This window comes from Sphaerodactylus townsendi, linkage group LG05, assembly GCF_021028975.2.
Source record: "Sphaerodactylus townsendi isolate TG3544 linkage group LG05, MPM_Stown_v2.3, whole genome shotgun sequence".
Taxonomy (NCBI): Eukaryota; Metazoa; Chordata; class Lepidosauria; order Squamata; family Sphaerodactylidae; genus Sphaerodactylus; species Sphaerodactylus townsendi.
In genome coordinates, this window is record NC_059429.1 from 44,120,384 (window position 1) to 44,140,358 (window position 19,975).

The 19,975-nt window shown below is 40.5% G+C and overlaps 1 protein-coding gene across 1 annotated transcript in view; it reads left to right on the forward strand.

The window, feature by feature from the left end:
* The window catches only part of HFM1 (helicase for meiosis 1), a 156,253-nt gene that overhangs the window by 38,216 nt on the left and 98,062 nt on the right, over window positions 1-19,975 (forward strand). Inside the window, exons 16-23 of the mRNA XM_048497840.1 lie at window positions 831-925; window positions 3,755-3,888; window positions 10,095-10,142; window positions 11,141-11,221; window positions 12,400-12,491; window positions 16,586-16,692; window positions 19,218-19,265; window positions 19,819-19,916. Of these exons, the coding sequence (XP_048353797.1) occupies window positions 831-925; window positions 3,755-3,888; window positions 10,095-10,142; window positions 11,141-11,221; window positions 12,400-12,491; window positions 16,586-16,692; window positions 19,218-19,265; window positions 19,819-19,916 (703 nt within the window). The remainder of the gene's footprint in view (window positions 1-830; window positions 926-3,754; window positions 3,889-10,094; window positions 10,143-11,140; window positions 11,222-12,399; window positions 12,492-16,585; window positions 16,693-19,217; window positions 19,266-19,818; window positions 19,917-19,975) is intronic.

Here is a 19,975-nt window from a genome sequence, read left to right on the forward strand (position 1 = left end):
TGGGCGGACCACTGCCTCCTTCAACCCACCCGGAAAGACTCCTTGCTCAAGGGAGCCATTGATGATGTTCAACAGGTGGGGCCGTAACTCCTCCCGGCAAGTTTTAATAAGCCAGGAGGGGCACGGATCCAGAGGACAAGTAGTAGGTCTAACAGCAGCCAGGGCCCTGTCAACTGCGGCATCGGAGAGCAGGGAAAACTGGGCCAAACAAGGGCCTGAAGACAGCAAGGGAGCCTCCAGTTCACTAATTGTAGACAAAGTGGCAGGAAGGTCCTGGCGGAGCGACGTGACTTTATCTGCAAAAAAGCTCATAAATGCCTCACATCTAATAGCCAATTGGGGATTTGCTGAACCCTCCGATAGGGAGGTCAAAGACCGAATAACTTGGCTGGTATCATCAGGAGTGTCACCTGACAATAGCCAGAAGTTGTGGTGTTGCTAGCCTGAAAACTGCGCCCCCTGCTGGCTGACAAACTAAAAACACTAAGAATACCCCCCAAAAATAGAAATGAGCCCAAATTTTTCTGCTCTCCCTATGGTGGGCGCACGGGACATTTGTCCCCATTGTAGCTGTCCCCATTGTAGCTACACCTCTGTTTCAAATAGCCTCCCTTTTCGTGCCGCTATGTTATTTCAGATAAATTTTGATGTTGAATAGTTGTATGATTGAACATAATGATGAATATTCTGATGTTATTGACAGTACAATCTTTAGCAGTCCATTGATACCCAGAGTCCTAGGGTGTAACTCTGTTTAGGATGACATTATTAATATATATTTTAGCCACTTCTGCTCTGTTTAAATTGTACTTTTGTATGTATTTTTATAGTTTGATACAACAGCGACAGCAGTTATCATGACCCGGCTGATTACAAGAGACAAGTACCTTCAGATGTTAAATGGGGCAGATATGATAGAGAGCAGGTAACCTATTTTTCTGAAAGTTTGAAAGCATTGTCCATAATAACTTCAGTTATTTAGTGGGAAGTTTGTAGGGATGGGCAAGGAGTGGAAAATCTTTATCTTCCCTGTATTTAGGAGAATACTGATCAAGAAGAAAATCCATAGTAGTGTTTTCCATGAATGTTTATTGTAATAGTTTGATTACAATAGACCCAAGTTTTGCTTACAGTCTAAGAAACACTAATGTATATTTTCATTCCCGTTCATTTCAGTGAAACTCAAGCTGTTGTAATTATGTATAGTACCTTATGTATAGTACGATATAGTCTTTGATATGAAAAAAATAAATTAAAACAAAATTAAAAGCAGGCAATTGTTTTGAAATGATCTGGAATTTTTCCTTACTTTATCCCCTATCAAGAGAGGATCATCATCATTTTTAAATAACGCAATGCCTAAAATTTTAATTGCTGTAAGATAAATTTTAAAAAGACAATTCCCAGCCCCGCAGGCTCCTGGCCCAAATGATGCCACCCCACCCCTTACCTCTATTGGAGACCGTGAGCAGGTGCGTGCTTCTGATGGGGGGGGTGCAGGAATGTAGGTATAGATTTTTAGGGGGGTTGGGGGTGGGGCCACACCCCCACCTGCCCCTAGGGCATGGCCATGCCCCCCAAGCCCCGCCCCTGGCCTAGCGCTTATAAAAGCAGCTCTCCGAGGCTGGGGACGGCAGACTCCCCTGCCCTGCCCTTCCCTGCTCCCCACCAGCTGGGCTCCCAGACGGCAGCCAGCAGTTCCTTCTGCCCTCTCCTCTGGGCAGAGGCATAGAGGGAAAATGGAGTCCGGTGCAAAATCTGAGTTTTGCACACACACTCCCAGGCAGCTGCTGTAATGCTGGAATCCACCCCAAACAGCATCACTTTCAATGGTGTTTAAACTAGAGAGCCCAAATTCTCCTTTTAAATCCACCTTAAAGGGAGAATCTGGGGTCCCTAGTTAAACAACATTGAAAGTGATGCTGTTTTGGGATGGATTATCCCCCACCCTGAAACAACATCACTTTCAATGTGGCGTAGTGGTTAAGAGCAGGTGTATTCTAATCTGGAGGAACTGGGTTTGATTCCCTGCTCTGCCACTTTGAGCTGTGGAGGCTTATCTGGGGAATTCAGGATTAGCTTCTGTGCACCTCCCACACATGCCAAAGGCTGGGTGACCTTGGGGCTAGTCACATGCTTTTTGGAGCTCTCTCTAGCCCCACCCACCCTCACAGGGTGTTTGTTACGTGAGGGGGGGAAGGTCAAGGAGATTGTGTTCCTTTGAGTCTCCTATACAGGAGAGAAAGGGGGATATAAATCCAAACTCTTCTTTTCTTTCTAAACTGAGGATCTCAGGATTCCTCCCTTTAAATCCATGCCGAAGGGGGTGGATTTAAAAGGAGAATCTGGAGAAATTTGGGGGGTGCCTGCTCTCAGGGGTGCAATTGTTAAGCTAGAAGCACCAAACTTCTTCAGGGTAGTTTTAGAGACTTCCTCCTGATGATCTTAATTTGCCCAGGTTTGGTGAAGTTTAGTTCAGCCTGGGTCTGTGTTATGGACCCTCAAAGGTGTAGCCCCCCTCTCCTATTAGCTCCCATTGGAAACAATGGAGGATGGGGGCACCCCCTTTGGGAGTCCATAACTTTGGACCCCCTGAACCAAACCTCACCAAACCTGGGTAGTATCATCAGGAGAGTCCCCCAAACAATCCCTGAAAGTGTGTTGCTGCTAGCTCAAACAATGCGCCCCCTGCAGGCCAAAAACCTAAAAACAGTAAAAATGTTTTAAAAACCCACAAACGGAGGGGCGGAGCTTTGGACATGAATGGGGAGGTTTGAACCCGAGGAAACCCCCCCACACACACACACACACCTATGTCCTTGGGAGGGTGGAAGCTGGCCACTGGCAAGGCCTTATTTTTGCACCCCTACCTCTATCAGAGGTTTTATGCCGGTATGCCTCTGATGTGAAGCTAACACTGAAAATCTTGTTAACTGCATTTGATCCTAGTTAGGTTTACTTATAATAAAACACCGCTGTTTCTGTGAGAGTCACTTCTTAGTTAATAGCTCAATTCTAACCACATTTGCTTAAAGGTATTTTGAGTAGGCCTTAATCCTAAATAATGGTGCTTTGGACTGTGGCATAACTGAGCTTGGGTTTTGTATCTTATTTTCAGTATTTTGCATTAGTTCTGTAGTTCATAAAAAGTGGGCTGTGGGATTTTTCTAAACCACAATTTGCAATACAGAGTCATTATATTATTATCTTTTGGGGGATTGAGCTCCTTATTCACCTTGTGCGGGGAAACATGTTTTCATTCCTGGCACAACATTTCCATGTGTACTTGTCTGCTTTTAGGAAAAATCTTCCTCTCAGTCTGTATGCTGTCAAACAGCTGAATTAACCATTCCTTAGGTAAGGGAACTACGAAGGAGACCTTTGCTCACTTCAGTAGACAGATAACTTAGTGCTGCATTAAAATATTTCTTGACATAATGCTTTGTATTCTGCCACTTTGCTCAGATGAATTTGGAACTTTTCTCTTGCCCAATGAACCCATTGTTCAACCATAGAGATTGTACCGTGGGCTGAGCTCAAAGTGGCTAAGCAGAGTGGTAGGATACAAGGCATTATTTTTTTCTACTGTTAGAGTGAACAGTGACGGTTGCTTTTGCAGAGTTCTTGTATGTGCATTTCAGCTGTTCAGTCCTGTTTACTGCAACTGGCTTTCTCATGAGCCAGAGGTATATTGTAAGAATACGATACAAAGTGATAAACTGCTAAAAATTAACTTGCTATTTGTTTTTCTTAGTTTACACACACATCTTATTGAACACTTAAATGCTGAAATCGTGCTCTATACCATCACTGATGTAAACATTGCTTTAGAATGGATACGATCAACATTCCTCTACATCAGAGCTTTGAAGAATCCAGCTCATTATGGTTGGTTGCTGTTAAGCTTTCTGGACTGTAGAACTCAATCAAAATACTAGTTTTAACAAAGTAGTTACAATAGAGTAGCTACATATTGGGAAATTATTTCTTAATAATAAGAAACTACAAAAAAGCTCAATGGTATTTCCCTTTGCCTTGCATAGGTTCTCCTTTTCAGTAGTTTGTAGGCAAAACTCTTTCAGTAGTTTTGCTGATGTGAATGTGTAGAAAAGAATCAAATTTTGCAACCACTTGTCTCAAAAACAGTGCAGGCCACTGAATTTAACATTTCCCCATTTCACTTGTCACTTCTTCAAATTACAGTCACAGATGATATGTGTATCTCTGGCAACACCATTACCCTTTTGCTGGACATGGTATGAATCTGAAAACTCATACCTGTTTTTGTATTCAACACTGTAACTGGACTTCGATGCATTTCCTCAGTTTTTTAAGCAACCTAGAACCTTTGTGTTAGCATTTGTCTCTTATTTTGTTTCTATTTTGCTTTTCCCGGTACTTTATTTTTTTCTGCCCTGCCGTTGTGAGGCCACAGAACAAGGACATTGACTCTTGGAGGAGGGCCTCTTTGGGTTCTTTCATCAAAGAAAGTCACTGTAGGGGGATTACCTGTAGATACTGAACAGCAACATATATGAATGCTGTGATTGCTTCTTCTTCTGGGGGTAAATTGCAGAAGCTGATAAATGGCTAAAACACTGCCAGAATAGACGGTAGAGGAGCATCAGGGAAATTCTTTAACACGGTTGGAGCAGTAGGACTGGAATGTATCACTCAGACCTCCCGTTCCAGCTCTGACAAGAAGATCCTAAAGTTGTTAACAGGAATAAGGTTCTTCATGAGTTCACTGTGCAGTTCTTCGTGAGTCCACATTGGGTCTGTGCATGTGTGCAGGCCAGCCATGGTAGAATAGAAAGCTTTTAGATGCTAACTAGCTGACTAGAAATGCATTCATTCCCACCCCCCAGCACTAAAGGCAGGAAACCTTCCCGCCTAAGGTCACCTGATGAGAGGGGGAGTGCACTTTCCCTCATTCCTTCCACCACCACCATGGCTAAAGCTATAGAAAGCAAGCAACACAAAGGGCAGCCCATCGTGGGGTTGGAGGGAGGTATGTGTGCCTGCACAGGAATCCACTCAATGAATTACAGTTGCAGTTAAGTGCAAGGCTGTATTTACTTCAGTCTAAATTCGTCGGTAGACTTGGAGTAATTCTGAATAGGTTTACATTTTATATGAAATCAGCCTTCTTGAGTGGGTACTTTTAGGATCTAACTGCACATATTGAGAAGAGACTTGCCAAATATGCCATGACTGAACTATATATTGTATACTTATCACATATTGTAACCTGCTCAGTAAAATGACTTTCTGGGGCCAAGTAATAGAGTTATATAGAGCCCTTCGGGGGAGGGGCGGTATATAAAACCAATTATAAATAAATAAATAAATAAATAAATAAATAAATAAATAAATAAATATATCAAGTACCTGATAGCTAATGACTGATAGTAGGCATGCTGAATATTACCAGATCCTGAACTGAAAAAGTAACATAAAACATCAGTTTTTTGAAGGGTGAAAAATGGCCTCTTCTCTAGAAATTTGCATCTGAATTCCCTGCACCCTCTTCTAGGGCACAGAATTTTGATTGTGCTATTTTAAAGTAGTGTTCTTTATGATCAGGGTTTTTACAGGATGCTATAATGTAGAAGTAACAGAAGCACACTGAAAGGTGGAACTGTTACGCTATCGTATCCAGTACACAGTATTAAGTTGTAAGACTACTTTTGAAGGAAATACAGATCACCTTTATTGAATACCTGGTAGGTTTTCTGAAGTTTTATGTTTAATAGACTTCTTTTAAAGAGGTTCAGATGAAAACATTAAAATTCAGAAAAGCATTTCATATTGAGTGAAAACAGATCTATTTTTCCCCTAAAGGCAGCTTTTCTCCTGCACTGATCCCAATTGCTGTCAGCACTTGCAGCGTAAGCCATTCTGTTCAGCACAGTGGGATCTCTCTGAACACTGAACAGCTGCTTTTCAGAGCTGTGAAATAAAGAGGAAAAGTGGTAAACGGAATAGATAGTTTGTTGAAATGCCCTTAAATCATAAGTTAGGACATGTAACACTTTTCGTCTTCTTCTTCTGCACTGGCTTTGATGCCATAAGATGAGTATAAAACTATTATAAAATAAATGGGAAATGTTCAAAACAATAATATATTCTTCAGAATTACACGTATGTCAAAGCCAATGGAATAGAAAGAGAAATAATAATGTCAAATGTTTAAATTCTTTTTTTTTTGCTTCCTTAAATGACCCTTTGTGCACTTATGGTTTTTCACACACCTGTGTTTTTTCATTTCCACGTGTGGAGGTACCTCAATGTTTCCCTCAAGCCTAGCCGCCAATTTGCTTGCCTCCTGCTTCCTCTGCTTCCAGGTTTAGGTGATTGTTTGCTGCCTGTTCCTTAATTTTTCTTTTAAAAGACAGCTGACCCTTTGATCTATCACTCCTGGAATAGATTGCAAGTTCTTAAATTTTAAAAACAAAATAAAAAGGAGCCCTATTGATCCCCTGGAAATGCTGGTGGAACTGCTAATTCACGGGGAGGGGAAAGTGAGGAGGAGTGGAAAAGCTGATGGTAGCAAAATGCATACTGCTGTGCTCCGCTTTCCTTGCGCAGGCAGGGGAAAAATCACTCTTTACCTCCTCCTGGAAACCATGGGGCTTCTCTGATCTACAGTGTGGTCAGTTCTAAAGAGGGGGAACACATGAGCAATCTGATCCAAAGGCAATGTATGCTTGACCCGAAGAAACCAAACGTATGTAAAGGCGTTATAATGAGAAATGGACAAAAATTGCAAGTTAAATCATTGTTGGGTGGAGGGAGATATGGAAAAATAGCTGTTGTTGAAGGAAAGTATAATTGTCCTGAAAGCTGCATTCCTTGAGCCGGCTTCAGTAAAGCACAAAAGGCACCCTGAATTGCAAAATTAGTTCTCCCTCTGAGCTGGAGGACATGTTGAGTGTTTCCTCACCATCCAATCAGGGAAGCAGGCTCAAACAGTTTCCTGTGTTTTCTCTTACTTTCTAATTGTATCAATTTTGCTAAAGCTTTCACCTCATTATTATCTACTATATCTACTGATTCCGCCTTTATTTTAATGATCTTTCTGATACCCCTCCCCCTTTCCTCTTCACTCTTCACTTTTCCTCTGAGGCAAATGGGAGACAGCTCTTGTGGCTTGTTTAATGCAGCTGAGGCAATTGCTAGTGTTTTTTTACAAGAGCAGTGCTCCATTAGCGAGAGAGCTAGGAAACGGATCAAACTGAGAAGGCTACAAAGGATGGTGGCTTCTTATCTGAGGAGGATGTGGAAGCTCTCCTTGTGGAGAGCTCAGAGGAAGAATTCAGTTGGCATTTCCCCAGATAGCTACCTTGATCCTAGACTCCACTGAGGAAGTTCGTAACATCAGTTAATTTAACCAAGGCATATTTACACAAACTAATTTTTCTAGGCCACCGGCATTTCCTCTGATTTTGCATAGGAAAAGAGCATTTTCAGTCCCAGGTTCTGCCGTTTGGCCTATGTACCGCTCCCAGAGTTTTCTCAAAGCTCCTAGTCAACTTGATTGTTCCTTTGAGGGAGCAAGGAGTGAGTTTAAAGCCATATTTAGATGATATCTTTATCTGGACAAGGTCGTGTCAACAAGCCTTTTCAGACTAAAATACTATTTATTACCTGGAACACCATGGTTTCCTGGTAAACAGGAAAAAGAGCTCTTTGGTTTCATTGCAGTAGCTGGTGATTCTGACCGACACAACAACCAACAGATTTTTTGTCACCCCACGCAAGGTGCAAAAGATAAAGAATAAGATGAAAGCTACAGTAGCAGATCATCTTCTCTCATGGCTCTAGCCTTCAGAATAGATTCCTTCAGTAAAAGTTATAATGTTGCATGGAAGTCATTTAGGAGGTGGAGTTGAAGAAAGGAAGTCGACCTGTTGAAGCCAGGAGTCAAAAATATCCTAGGATTTCTGCAGAATAGCATCTGTATGGGTCTAAGATCTGCCACCTTAAAATGACAGATAGTGTCCATAGCTTCTGTGGTTCCTAGAGTAGAAGGGTAGTCTTTCTCACATCATTCGCATATTCATAGGTTCTAAGAGGGGCCGTGATAATGGACAGGTCACAAATTCACTTCTTCCCCACATGGAGTTCTCTCTGCCTTGACCAAGGCTCCTTTGAGCATAGACATTTCCTTAAAACATCTCCATATGAAGACTGTATTTTTGATTGTGGTGATGTCAGCCAGATGGGTTTCAGAATTAAGCACTCTAGCTGTGAAACCACCGTGTATTTTTCATAATGATAAAGTCGTGCTATGGACTGATCCTACCTTTATTCTGAAGATGAATACACAGTTCCACAGACAACAGGAGATTTATCTTTTGTCCTTCTGTCCAGAGTCAAAACATCCTAAGGAAATCTACTGACACACTCTGAATGCTAAGACAGCCCCAAAGGCATGTTGAGAACTCAAAACATATTGAGAACTCAAAACATTAAAAAATCATTAGAAAGTCTCTTTTTATCTCTATTTCCAATCGTAATAGAGAGCCAGAGCTTTCCAGCTGGACCATCAGCAAGTGTCTCTAAGAGTGCATAGAAGAAGCTTATAATGGTTAAAAAATTAGCAGTGCCTGTCAGAATTACTGCTCATTCAATTCAGAGTGCTGCTACCAACATAGCCCTTGCAAAAAACACATTGACCAAAGAAATATATAAAGCAGCCACGTTGTATTTTATATGAACTTTTTTTTTTCATAATACTTTTTATTAATTTCCTTCTTTAAAAAACACATTGAACATAAAACATACATGAAACCATTGAAACACATAAGACATCAACAAATATTAACATGTAACAAATGACCCACATTTACAGTTACCCAAACATAATCTATCCTACCCCAACGATATTTTATATGAACTTTTGTTGGGCACTGTAAAATTAATACATATTATTCAGCAAATGCGGCCTTCAGGCGAAGAGTACTTCAAAATGTGGAGGACCTTGAAAAAGATGGCCACCAATTATATAGGGACACTGCTATGGAAGGTCCCAAAATGTCCTCCAGCTCAGAGGGAAAACTGCCACTGGTACTTATCCATGAAAGATCCTTCTCCTCTGAGTATAGGAGGACATCTTCCCTCCCAAATAATCATTTTCTCATTTTTGCCAGGCCTCCTGTTTATTCGTTGTTCTATGTTTGAACTTTGTTGATTTAGTACTTCTCTAGTTATATATAGACATCGAGTGAGATGTGGGTATGCTCGCTCCTTGTCTGACCTGAAGCCTATCCCGAGAGATCCAGGGTGTGTGGTGGAGTCTTTTAACTCTGCTCCAAGGTTGATGTTGATTAATGCGAGGTCCGTTAATAAATCTGCCGTTCTTTGGGATTATATTGACCATCAGGCTGCGGACCTCATATGCATTACTAAAACCTGGGTGAGGGAGGGGGAGACAGTTGCCCTCAATAATCTCACCCGGGACGGTTTCACATTTGTCCATCAACTTGGGACACAGAGTTGGGGGAGTGGCGTGGCGATGCTTGTCCAAGATTCCATCTCCTTCAGGACGTTCCCAGTTCTGTTGATTTGGAGAGTTTAGGCCTTTGTTGGGACTTCCCTGAGAGGCTGGCTGTTTTGCTGGTGCACCAGTCACCTATTCTGTTTGTTGGATTGCTTCATCCTGAGCTTAGCTCTCTGGTAACAGAGACTTGAATTATGTGGATGTAACATGCATTTGCTGGAGAACTGAGCTCTTGGGAAAGTGTTTACATGATTTTAACCATATGAAATTAATCTGTACCTGGAAAGCTGAAGAAGGTGGAAATTTTGTTGGTTAAATTAGGGATTTTATGCTTTGACTTGATCAAGATGTCTGCACATGTTTACAGTAACTGCTCATCTCATCTCATATCTTGGATTTTTGATCAGGTCTGAAATATATATTCACAAATATTTGTTCACCTTTTTATAGCAAATAATTCTCCAAATATTATCATTATAAAGATCTGTTGAAGTTAGATTATCATTTTATCCAAGATTTTGCTTGTGTTTGTACAGTGAATCAACTATGGCCTGTTCTCATAATCAAATTGATTTTTTTTTCCATTAAGGTTTTTCAGTTGGATTGGACAGAACTGGTATTGAAGCAAAATTACAAGGTTAGGTGCTTTTTGCATTACTTTTTGCATTACTTGAAAACATAAAATGTAATGCGTTTTAAACAGGACACAATCTGCTGCCTACAGACATTCCATCACAAATCAGAATCCAATAACCTTTTTTCTCAGAAAAACAGAACAAAAAAACCTCAGAGAGGGTCTTCACCATGTGAAGACTTCAGCATGTTAATAAAACTGTAGAATGAACTAATGAAGATATGAACTAGAGTTTAAGTTACTACAGCTTGAGTTATCAGCTAAAGTTACTGAATTGTTTGCTAGTTTATCTGAACAAAATTAAGCTTCTTCGTATCAAAGAGGAGTTACATAAGTATTTAACAGTACAGTCCTGAGCAATTATGCCCTTCTAAGTCCATCAAAGTCAATGGGCTTTGAATGGTGTAAGTGTGTAAGTGTGGGAAATGTGTGGGAAACAATGGGAAATGCAAAAACAGGTTCAGATCAGAGACATAAGAAATTGAGATTTGATGCTGGAGAAAACATGCTAAAAACTAGAGTGCAACATTACTTCACTGTAGAATTGCCCTGTAGATGTAACTATATTTAGGGTGACAATGTAAGCATCTCCTATTCTATTTAGCCAGATTGCCTCTTTAGGACAGTCTCTGTATTATCAGGCCCATCAGTTAAAATTCTTTTCTTCCAGTTCTCTGATTGCCACCTGCAGATTGCCACCTGTGCTCACACCTGCAGAAGTGAGGAGGCTGGCAATCAGAGGCTGGTTTTTTTCAGTGGTGGCACCTCACCTGTCGAATGCACTCCCTCTGGGGTTCATCTGGCATCTTCGATACTTCTGTTAGGTGCCAGTCCAAAACATGCTTTTAATTGAGGTTTTTTTAAAAAAATGTCTGCTTCTGGACTGTTTTATCAATACAGTTTAAAGCTTCTCTGTGTGTTTTTTTATGCTGTTTCATGACTACTAAATGCAATTTATTTTACCTGGATATACTATCCAATTATGATTTGAACTTGAACAGAATTATGTTTGAAGAATTTGAATGATTTATCATCATTTGATCTAATCAAGATGGATGAAGAACTTTATTTCAAGCCAACAGGTAATATTTATTTTATAAACTACTTATTACAAAGAGGAGTTTAATTTGGAAGGTTTAGAATGTTTTCCGAATAAGTCCTTGTCACCCTAATGGCTTCGACCTTTCATATTAAGGGAATTCTTTCCCTTGTCCCGCTGTAGTCAGCTGAGCACAGTCTCTTGAAAATATGTTTCTATTGTAAGTGTGGGAAATGTGTGGGAAACAATGGGAAATGCAAAAAACAGGTTCAGATCAGAGACATAAGAAATTGAGATTTGATGATGAAGAAAACATGCTAAAAACTAGAGTGCAACATTACTTCACTGTAGAATTGCCCTGTAGATGTTTAATGCTCTGCTGAGAATGATGGAGTTCAGTCAAAGATTCAACTACTGTACAAGAAAACAAAGCATGAGATACCTAAAAACTACTTAATTGGTCTTTTGGATCTAAACAAAGATGATCATGACCAATGCAAATGCAAATATCTATGTCACCCCAAGTGCAGAGTGGGAGTATTCTGTACCACTTTGGACACTTACTTGAGTGACTGCCTCACAGTGCTATGAGAATAAAATGGAGAAGGTGAGAAGGTTGTAACCCACTTTGAGTCCCCATTGGGAAGAAAAGTGAGGTGTAAATAAAGTAACAAAGCAAATAAATAGTACTAAGGTGCTGTGTGGTTTCCGGGCTGTATGGCCGTGTTCTAGCAGCATTCTCTCCTGACGTTTTGCCTCCATCTGTGGCTGGCATCTTCAGAGGATCTGATTCCATCTTCAGAGGATCTGATTCCCCCAGTGATTCCGGCCGTGAAAGCCTTCGACAATAAAATAATTCTAAGCAAGAAGGATGGAACACTCCCATATGCTGGATTTTGAAGCGTAGTTATACCCTATTGACTTCAGAAAACTTAGAAGCTATAACTCTCCTTGGCACTGCATGTACCACTTGAGTAATGGCATAGTAGTAAATGTTGCCAGGATTTCCCCCTTGAAAATATTGAAAATTCTGTTGTCAGACCTCCAGCTAATAAGCAAACCATAGTGGTTCTGTTGGTAATGGTGTTTGTGATGTGCTCCCTCTGAAAATGGGAGCAACTAAAACACTATGAAGTCTGTGATAACATGTATATAATATAGAAAATGGATGCTTTGTTTACTTCTCTCACTGCAAAGAGCTAACTGTTTTTTTTTCTGTAGAAACGGGGAGACTAATGGCTTGGTATTATATTGCTTTTGAAACCTTGAAAAAGTGTTTCATGATTAAGGGAACAGAGACATTATCTGAACTGGTAATTTTATTATTCAATTGACTGAATTTATAATTTCTTTGATAGATTTGTGAGTTGTAAAAGGTTTATAAACCCATAATGAGAGTTATGTACAATATTAGTCACTTTATATATTTTATATATTTGTCAAATGGATGGAACTCCCTTACCCAAATATCATAACATTTCCCTTTAAAAGCCCCTTAAAACCTACTATAATAATAATTCTGGTAAGCGTGCTATTTGTCATATTCCTGGTCCATTCCACTTTTTCTTTACTTCCTGAACACAGCATTAGTGTATACTGCTACATTTTTAGTCATGCCACTGATCAATCACTTGATTCCTCATATGCTAGACATGGCAGGGGCGAAGCATGTTTTACAAAACGTTTTTAGTTGGATCTAGATAACTGCAATGAGAGCTCTGCTTATAAAATTGATCTTTCTCCCTCTCCATTTCCTGCAGAACACTGCAACACTTAAAAAGCTGCTCCTGAGACATTAGACCTTTGGGAAACATTGAGAGAGGCATCTGATAGCAGAGTGCTGGACTAGATGGACTCTGGTCTGATCCAGCAGGCTAGTTCTTATGTTCTTATCATTAAAGGATAAGAACATAAGAACAAGCCAGCTGGATCAGACCAGAGTCCATCTAGTCCAGCTCTCTGCTACTCGCAGTGGCCCACCAGGTGCCTTTGGGAGCTCACATGCAGGATGTGAAAGCAATGGCCTTCTGCGGCTGTTGCTCCCGAGCACCTGGACTGTTAAGGCATTTGCAATCTCAGATCAAAGAGGATCAAGATTGGTAGCCATAAATCAACTTCTCCTCCATAAATCTGTCCAAGCCCCTTTTAAAGCTATCCAGGTTAGTGGCCATCACCACCTCCTATGGCAGCATAATCCAAACACCAATCATATGTTGCATGAAGAAGTGTTTCCTTTTATTAGTCCTAATTCTTCCCCCCAGCATTTTCAATGGATGCCCCCTGGTTCTAGTATTGTGAGAAAGAGAGAAAAATTTCTCTCTGTCAACATTTTCTACCCCATGCATAATTTTATAGACTTCAATCATATCCCCCCTCAGCCACGCCTCTCCTCTCCAAACTAAAGAGTCCCAAACGCTGCAGCCTCTCCTCATAAGGAAGGTGTTCCAGTCCCTCAATCATCCTCGTTGCCCTTCTCTGCCCTTTTTCTATCTCTTCAATATCCTTTTTGAGATGTGGCGACCAGAACTGAACACAGTACTCCAAGTGCAGTCGCACCACGGCCTTATATGGGGCATGACAATCTTTGCAGTTTTATTATCAATTCCTTTCCTAATGATCCCCAGCATAGAGTTTGCCTTTTTCACAGCTGCCATGCATTGAGTTGACATTCCCATGGAACTATCAACTAAGATGCCCAAATCCCTTTCCTGGTCTGTGACTGATAGCACTGACCACTGTAGCGTGTATGTGAAGTTTGGATTTTTTGCCCGTATGTGCATCACTGTACATTTTGTTACATTGAATTTCTTAGCCCACTCACCTAATTTATCAAGGTCCGCTTGGAGCTCTTCGCTATCCTTTGCGGTTCTCACCACCCTACATAATTTGGTATCGTGTGCAAATTTGGCCACCACGCTACCCACCCCTACTTCCAGGTCATTTATGAATAGGTTAAAGAGCACTGGTCCCAAAATGGATCCTTGGGGGACACCACTCCCTACATCTCTCCATTGTGAGAATTTCCCATTTACACCCACTCTTTGCTTTCCTGTTTCTCAACCAGTTTTTAATCCATAGGAGGACTTCCCCTTTTATTCCTTGATTGCTGAGTTTTCTCAATAGTCTCTGGTGAGGAACTTTATCAAAAGCCTATTAGAAATCAAAGTAGACAATATCCACTGGTTCCCCCTTAGCTACATGCCTGTTTACACCCTCAAAGAACTCTAGTAAGTTTGTAAGACAGGATTTGCCTTTGCAAAAGCCATGCTGACTCTTTCTCAGCAGGTCTTGCTTTTCTACATGTCTAATAATTTTATCTTTAATGTTAGATTCTACTAATTTACCAGGAACAGATATCAAACTGACTGGCCTGTAATTTCCCGGGTCCCCCCTAGATCCTTTTTTAAAGATTGGTGTGATATTGGCCATCTTCTAGTCTTCAGGGATGGAGCCTGATTTCAGGGATAAGTTGCATGTTAAAGTGAGAAGATCAGCAATTTCATGCTTGAACTCTTTAAGAACTCTTGGGTGAATGCAATCTGGGCCAGGGGATTTGGTAGCATTTAGTTTATCAATGGCTGCCAGAACTTCTTCCTTGTCTACCACTATCTTCGCTAGTTCCTTGGATTCACCTCCTAAGAAGCATGGTTCAGGTGCAGGAATTTTCCTCACCTCCTCTTGCAAAGAATTCATTCAGCTTCTCTGCAATCTCCCTGTCATCTTTTAGCACACCCTTTGTTCCTTTGTCATCTAACAGGCCTACCACTTCCCTAGTTGGTTTTCTACTTTTGATATACTTGAAGAACTGTTTGTTGCTGGTCTTGATGTTCGCAGCCATGCGTTCCTCATAATCCTTTTTTGCCTCCCTTACAGCTAACTTGCTTCTCTTTTGCCACCATTTGTGTTCCCTATCATATTCTTCATCAGTCAAACTGGACTTCCATTTTCTAAAAGACATTTTCTTTTTTCTGATAATTTCCTCAGCCTCTCTTGTTAACCATGGTGGCTTTCTTTTGGACTGGGCGCTGCCTTTCCTAACCTGCGGAACACATTGCAGCTGAGCTTTTAAGACTGTGTTTTTAAATAACCTCCGAGCATCTTGGACAGTTTTGACTCTCTTGATTTTCCCTTTCAGCTTCCTGCGCACTATCCCCCTCATCTTTGAGAAATTTCCCTTTCTGAAGGCGAATGTAACTACATTAGTAGTTGTCACTTGTTCGCATGCAAAGATACTGAATCTGACAGCATTGTGGTCGCTGTTCCCTATCTGCTCAACAACACTGACTTCCTGCACCAGGTCCTGGGTCCCACATAGAATTAGATCTAGGACAGAGGTAGGGAACCTGCGGCTCGAGAGCCGCATGCGGCTCTTCTGCCCTTGCACTGCGGCTCCACGAGCCGAGCCGCCGGCTTCATCCTTGCTCGCCCTGCAGGCAGCAGGGCGGGCGCACCAATTGCCCTCGGCCGGCTGGGCCACGCCACGGGCTTCCCCTCTCCCGCCCCGTTGGAGCAGGGTGGGCGCTTTCATGGGGGCCAGCAAGGCCGAGCCGCTGGCCCCATCCTTGCCTGCCCTGCAGGCAGCAGGGCGGGTGCATCCTTGTGCTTCTCAGAATGAGTGGAGTAAAAGGTTAAAAAAACCCCAATATATACAGTGTTATCTTTATTTTAAATGTCAAAAATTATTTGCGGCTCCAAGTGTTTTCTTTTCCCATAGAAAACGGGTCCAAATGGCTCTTTGAGTGTTAAAGGTTCCCTACCCCTGATCTAGGATCACCTCTCCCCTGGTTGGTTCCACAACCATCTGCTCTAAGCCACAGTCATTTAGCATATCCAGGAATGCTCTCTCCTTACTATGACCTGAACATGCATTTTTCCAGTTTATATGGGGATAGTTAAAATCACCCATTACCACAACATTTTTGCTTTTGTTGGCCTCTCTAATTTCTTTTTCCATCTCAGAATCCTCTTGTGCACTTTGGTCAGGGGGACGATAATGTATCCCTAATATTAAACGGTCCTTCACCCCTGGTAAGGATCTTTTAATTTTGTGTGACCCACATGTCTCCTACCTCTTTAAGTTTTCATGACATTTTGAGTTTTAAAATTCTGGATAAAATTCTGGATAAATATAATGTGTTCTGAAAAAGAGCTGTCTTATTTGAATCTCTAATATTTATAATTTCTACTGAACATTTTGATCTCCTGCTTAGCTGCCCCTCCCACCCAATAGAGTAATGTAGAAAGTGCTGCTATTCTCTTACTGTTGGATCAACCAGAATGGAAGCATCACACATTTTATAAACAGCTACATCTAAGCGGCTTGATAATAAGTGTTTAAAATAGTATTAAAACATTTTGAAAAAGGCAAGATGGAATAATTTAAAGCTAATGAAACAAATCATTGCAGATTACAATGGTATCCAGTTGTAATGAGTTTTCAGACATCAAATTAAGAACAAATGAGAAAAAAATACTGAATACTTTGAACAGAGACAAGAACAAGATAAGCATAAGGTACAAAATTATATAACAGATTATTTCAAAATAAAATATTAATATTAATTATATTAGTTATAGTAATATTAATTATAGGCTGTTGCTGTCCTTCATACAATTACACATGCTTATCGTTTATTTAGGAATTTTGTAGAAGCTCTGTTATAATGCACTGACTTAGACCTTTTCGACATGCACAGATTACCAGTGGTTACACCTTTTGCCTCAGAAACGTTTTCTGTGAAATTATTCCTTACACCTTCCCCACCCATGGTTGTTGGGGGCGGCTGTTCCCCCTTGTCTCTTCAGTTGCATTTATTCCACATGTTACTGCTGAAAACGTATTATTTTTTATGGTGGTGGGATATCATTCATGACACAGAAGAACAACCTTTCCCCATTTTTTCTTTTGTACAGGCACTCTAGTATTACTGCATAATTACATTTTAAAGCAGCAATTCAAAAATATTTCAACTTCCATTTCAACTATTGAGAACTACCCCAAAATGGAAGACAGTTCAACTCCTGGAGCAGGCATCATTACATGAAGAAGCAGAAATATGTATCTCACCCAAATCCCTCAAAGAACCACATTTTTTGATCTGCAGTAATGTGCAATTGATATTGCAGCAGTCCCCAATTACATGCATTGATTAGTTCTAGTACTCTTTTCACAATTATATGCACTGATTACTCCTAATACTCTTTTCAATTGCCCCCAGCTTCAGAATTGTTCTTTGTCCTAACTTTACGTCAGAGTTTGATGTCAAAATTGACAAAGTAGATCCAATCAACTGTGCTAGTTTGTATTTCTGCCTGAAGACTAAGATTACAAATTCTATGTGAAATTGACAAAGCTGATCCAATCGATCATGCTAGCTTGAATTTCCACCTCAACATTAAGATCACAAAGTTGATCCAGTTGATCATGTTAGCTTGCATTTCCATCCCAATGTTAAAATCGCAAGGTCTATGTGAAATTGACAAAACTGATCCAATCGACCATGCCAACTTGTTTCTCTGTCTCAATGTTACATTGCTAGCTTGATATGACAAAAAGGAAAAAAATCCTTTTAAAATAGAGGGGGAGAAAATTACTGAAGGGGAGGTTGGGCAACTATGTGGGGTGTGGATAAAAGCCAGATCTTTGCACAAAATGGGAGCCAAAAGTTAACAAACTTACTGGAGCAGGTGCCATTAGCTCAAGGAACAGAAACATAGACCAACCCCCACACAAAGAACTCACATTTTTCAGCCAAATTAGACCTTCAGTAACACATGATTGTTACTGTGGTAGTCTCTTGTCAATTTCCTTCTACAAAAGCAACTTCCCTTGTCAATTTCACTGCTAACTCTGGACAGTATATCTTTGCATAGCTAATTCAAGATGAAATCGACAAAGCTGATACAATTGACCTGACTTGTGTTTGTGTCCTAATGTTACATTTCCAATATGATATGACAAAAATATATTTTAAAAAAAACTCTTTGAAAATGGAAGAGGGGAGAAGAAAAAAGAAGGGGAGGTTGGGTGACTACATGAGGGCGTGGATAAGGGCCAGGTGTTGGTGGCACAGAGAAATAAAGACTGTTTCAACATGATCACATACTCAAAGGAAGCTGACTCAGAAACAGACTGAAAAAATTGCAGTTAAAGTGCTTGGGAAAACAATGGAGGAAAAATTAAGGGAAAAAAATTCTGGAACCAAATGGAAGAAAAAACATACAGAATTAAAAGAAAAAAGTAACATTTGGAAGCAGAATACAATGTAAACAACTTGTGTGGAAAAGGCTCTGTAGAACTGAGACATAGTTCAGCCAGGAGATGTAAAAAGAGCTTCCATGTTGTCAGTATCCTCTAGCTGACTATAACGCTATTGGTTGGGAAAGGCGGTACAGTCAGCTGGAATGATCCATTTTGATCTTCTTTCTGCACTGCTATCTCTTCATTTATTCTATCTCTGAAGCAGTCATCCTTGGACTGGAAAAATTCTGAGAATATGTAATGCATGGATGAGTGGTCGAGTATAGGACTCTTTGGGTGGATTAGAGCACTTACCAGAACTAACTGTCAGCTAACCGTCTACTACAGACAGCTGGAGGCATTTAACCATGTTGATTTTTTAAAAAAAGTTCTACTAGTTGTAATGGATTTTCTTCTAAGAACTTACACATAAGACTGACCTCCACCGATTGTGACTCACAGTGGTAGGCAGCCCACTGGGCATATCTTGTGGTCTGCAGGGTTATTGGTATTCAGTTCCAGGTGGAAAGCCAGAGCATGAGATTTCAGCCCCTGATGTGCCATCATACATGGCTGTCTTCTGCTTGGTAGATCGGAAGCTCTTCAAGCAAAGTAGGAATGACTCAAATATAATGCATCAAAATAGTATGTGTAATGAGGAGCACTGGTGATCAGCATGTGCTTTCTATGTAGGAAATTAGTCACATTTGAATTTATAAATCTCTTCATTTTTCCTTGGCACTTGTACTGGGTGCTGATTTCCTGTCCAAATGAAATAAAATGTACATTTTCCATGCAGATATCCAATGGATGGAAAAATAAAAACCAGAGAAATGAAAGTGAACTGGCAAGTATTTTGTCCTATTCTCTGTTTGTTTTTGTTTATAACATGAGCCCCTGGTGTGGAGTGGTACGCTGCAGTACTGCAGTCAAACCTCTGTTCACAACTTGAGTTTGATCCTGACATTAGTCAGTTTCAGGTAGCCAACTCAAGGCTCACTCAACCTTCCACCCTTCCAAGGTCAGTAAAATGAATATCCAGCTTGCTGGGCATAATGTATAGATGACTGGGGAAGGCAGTGGCATCCCATAAACACCATCTGCCTAGGAGATGTGGTGATGTGTCACCGCATGGGTCAGTAGTGACCTGTTGCACAGGGGATTACTTTTGCCTTGCTTTTTTACCATTTACAAGTGAAAGTGCTGGCTACTACCATTTAATTCAGCAAGATTAAATTGCTGGTAATTTCATTCTTGCAGGATTCTTTCTTCACATACTTCATTCTATGACTTTTGTATTCACTCTTATTTTGTTTTTCTCAATCACACTCCTGAATATTCTCAATGTAGTTTGCATTCCACTGCCTTTGATAGTTTGATGATTTCAGTATTTTTTCCAGTCTTATTCAGGCTCAGTTGGGATGCCTTCTCATACAGGATTTCCCATTGACACAAGACATAGGCAAGATTTTCAGAAATGGCATAAGAGTTACAAAATGTATGGTAAAATTTCACTATTACTTTTGAACTATTTAATAATAATCTTTTTTACAAAAC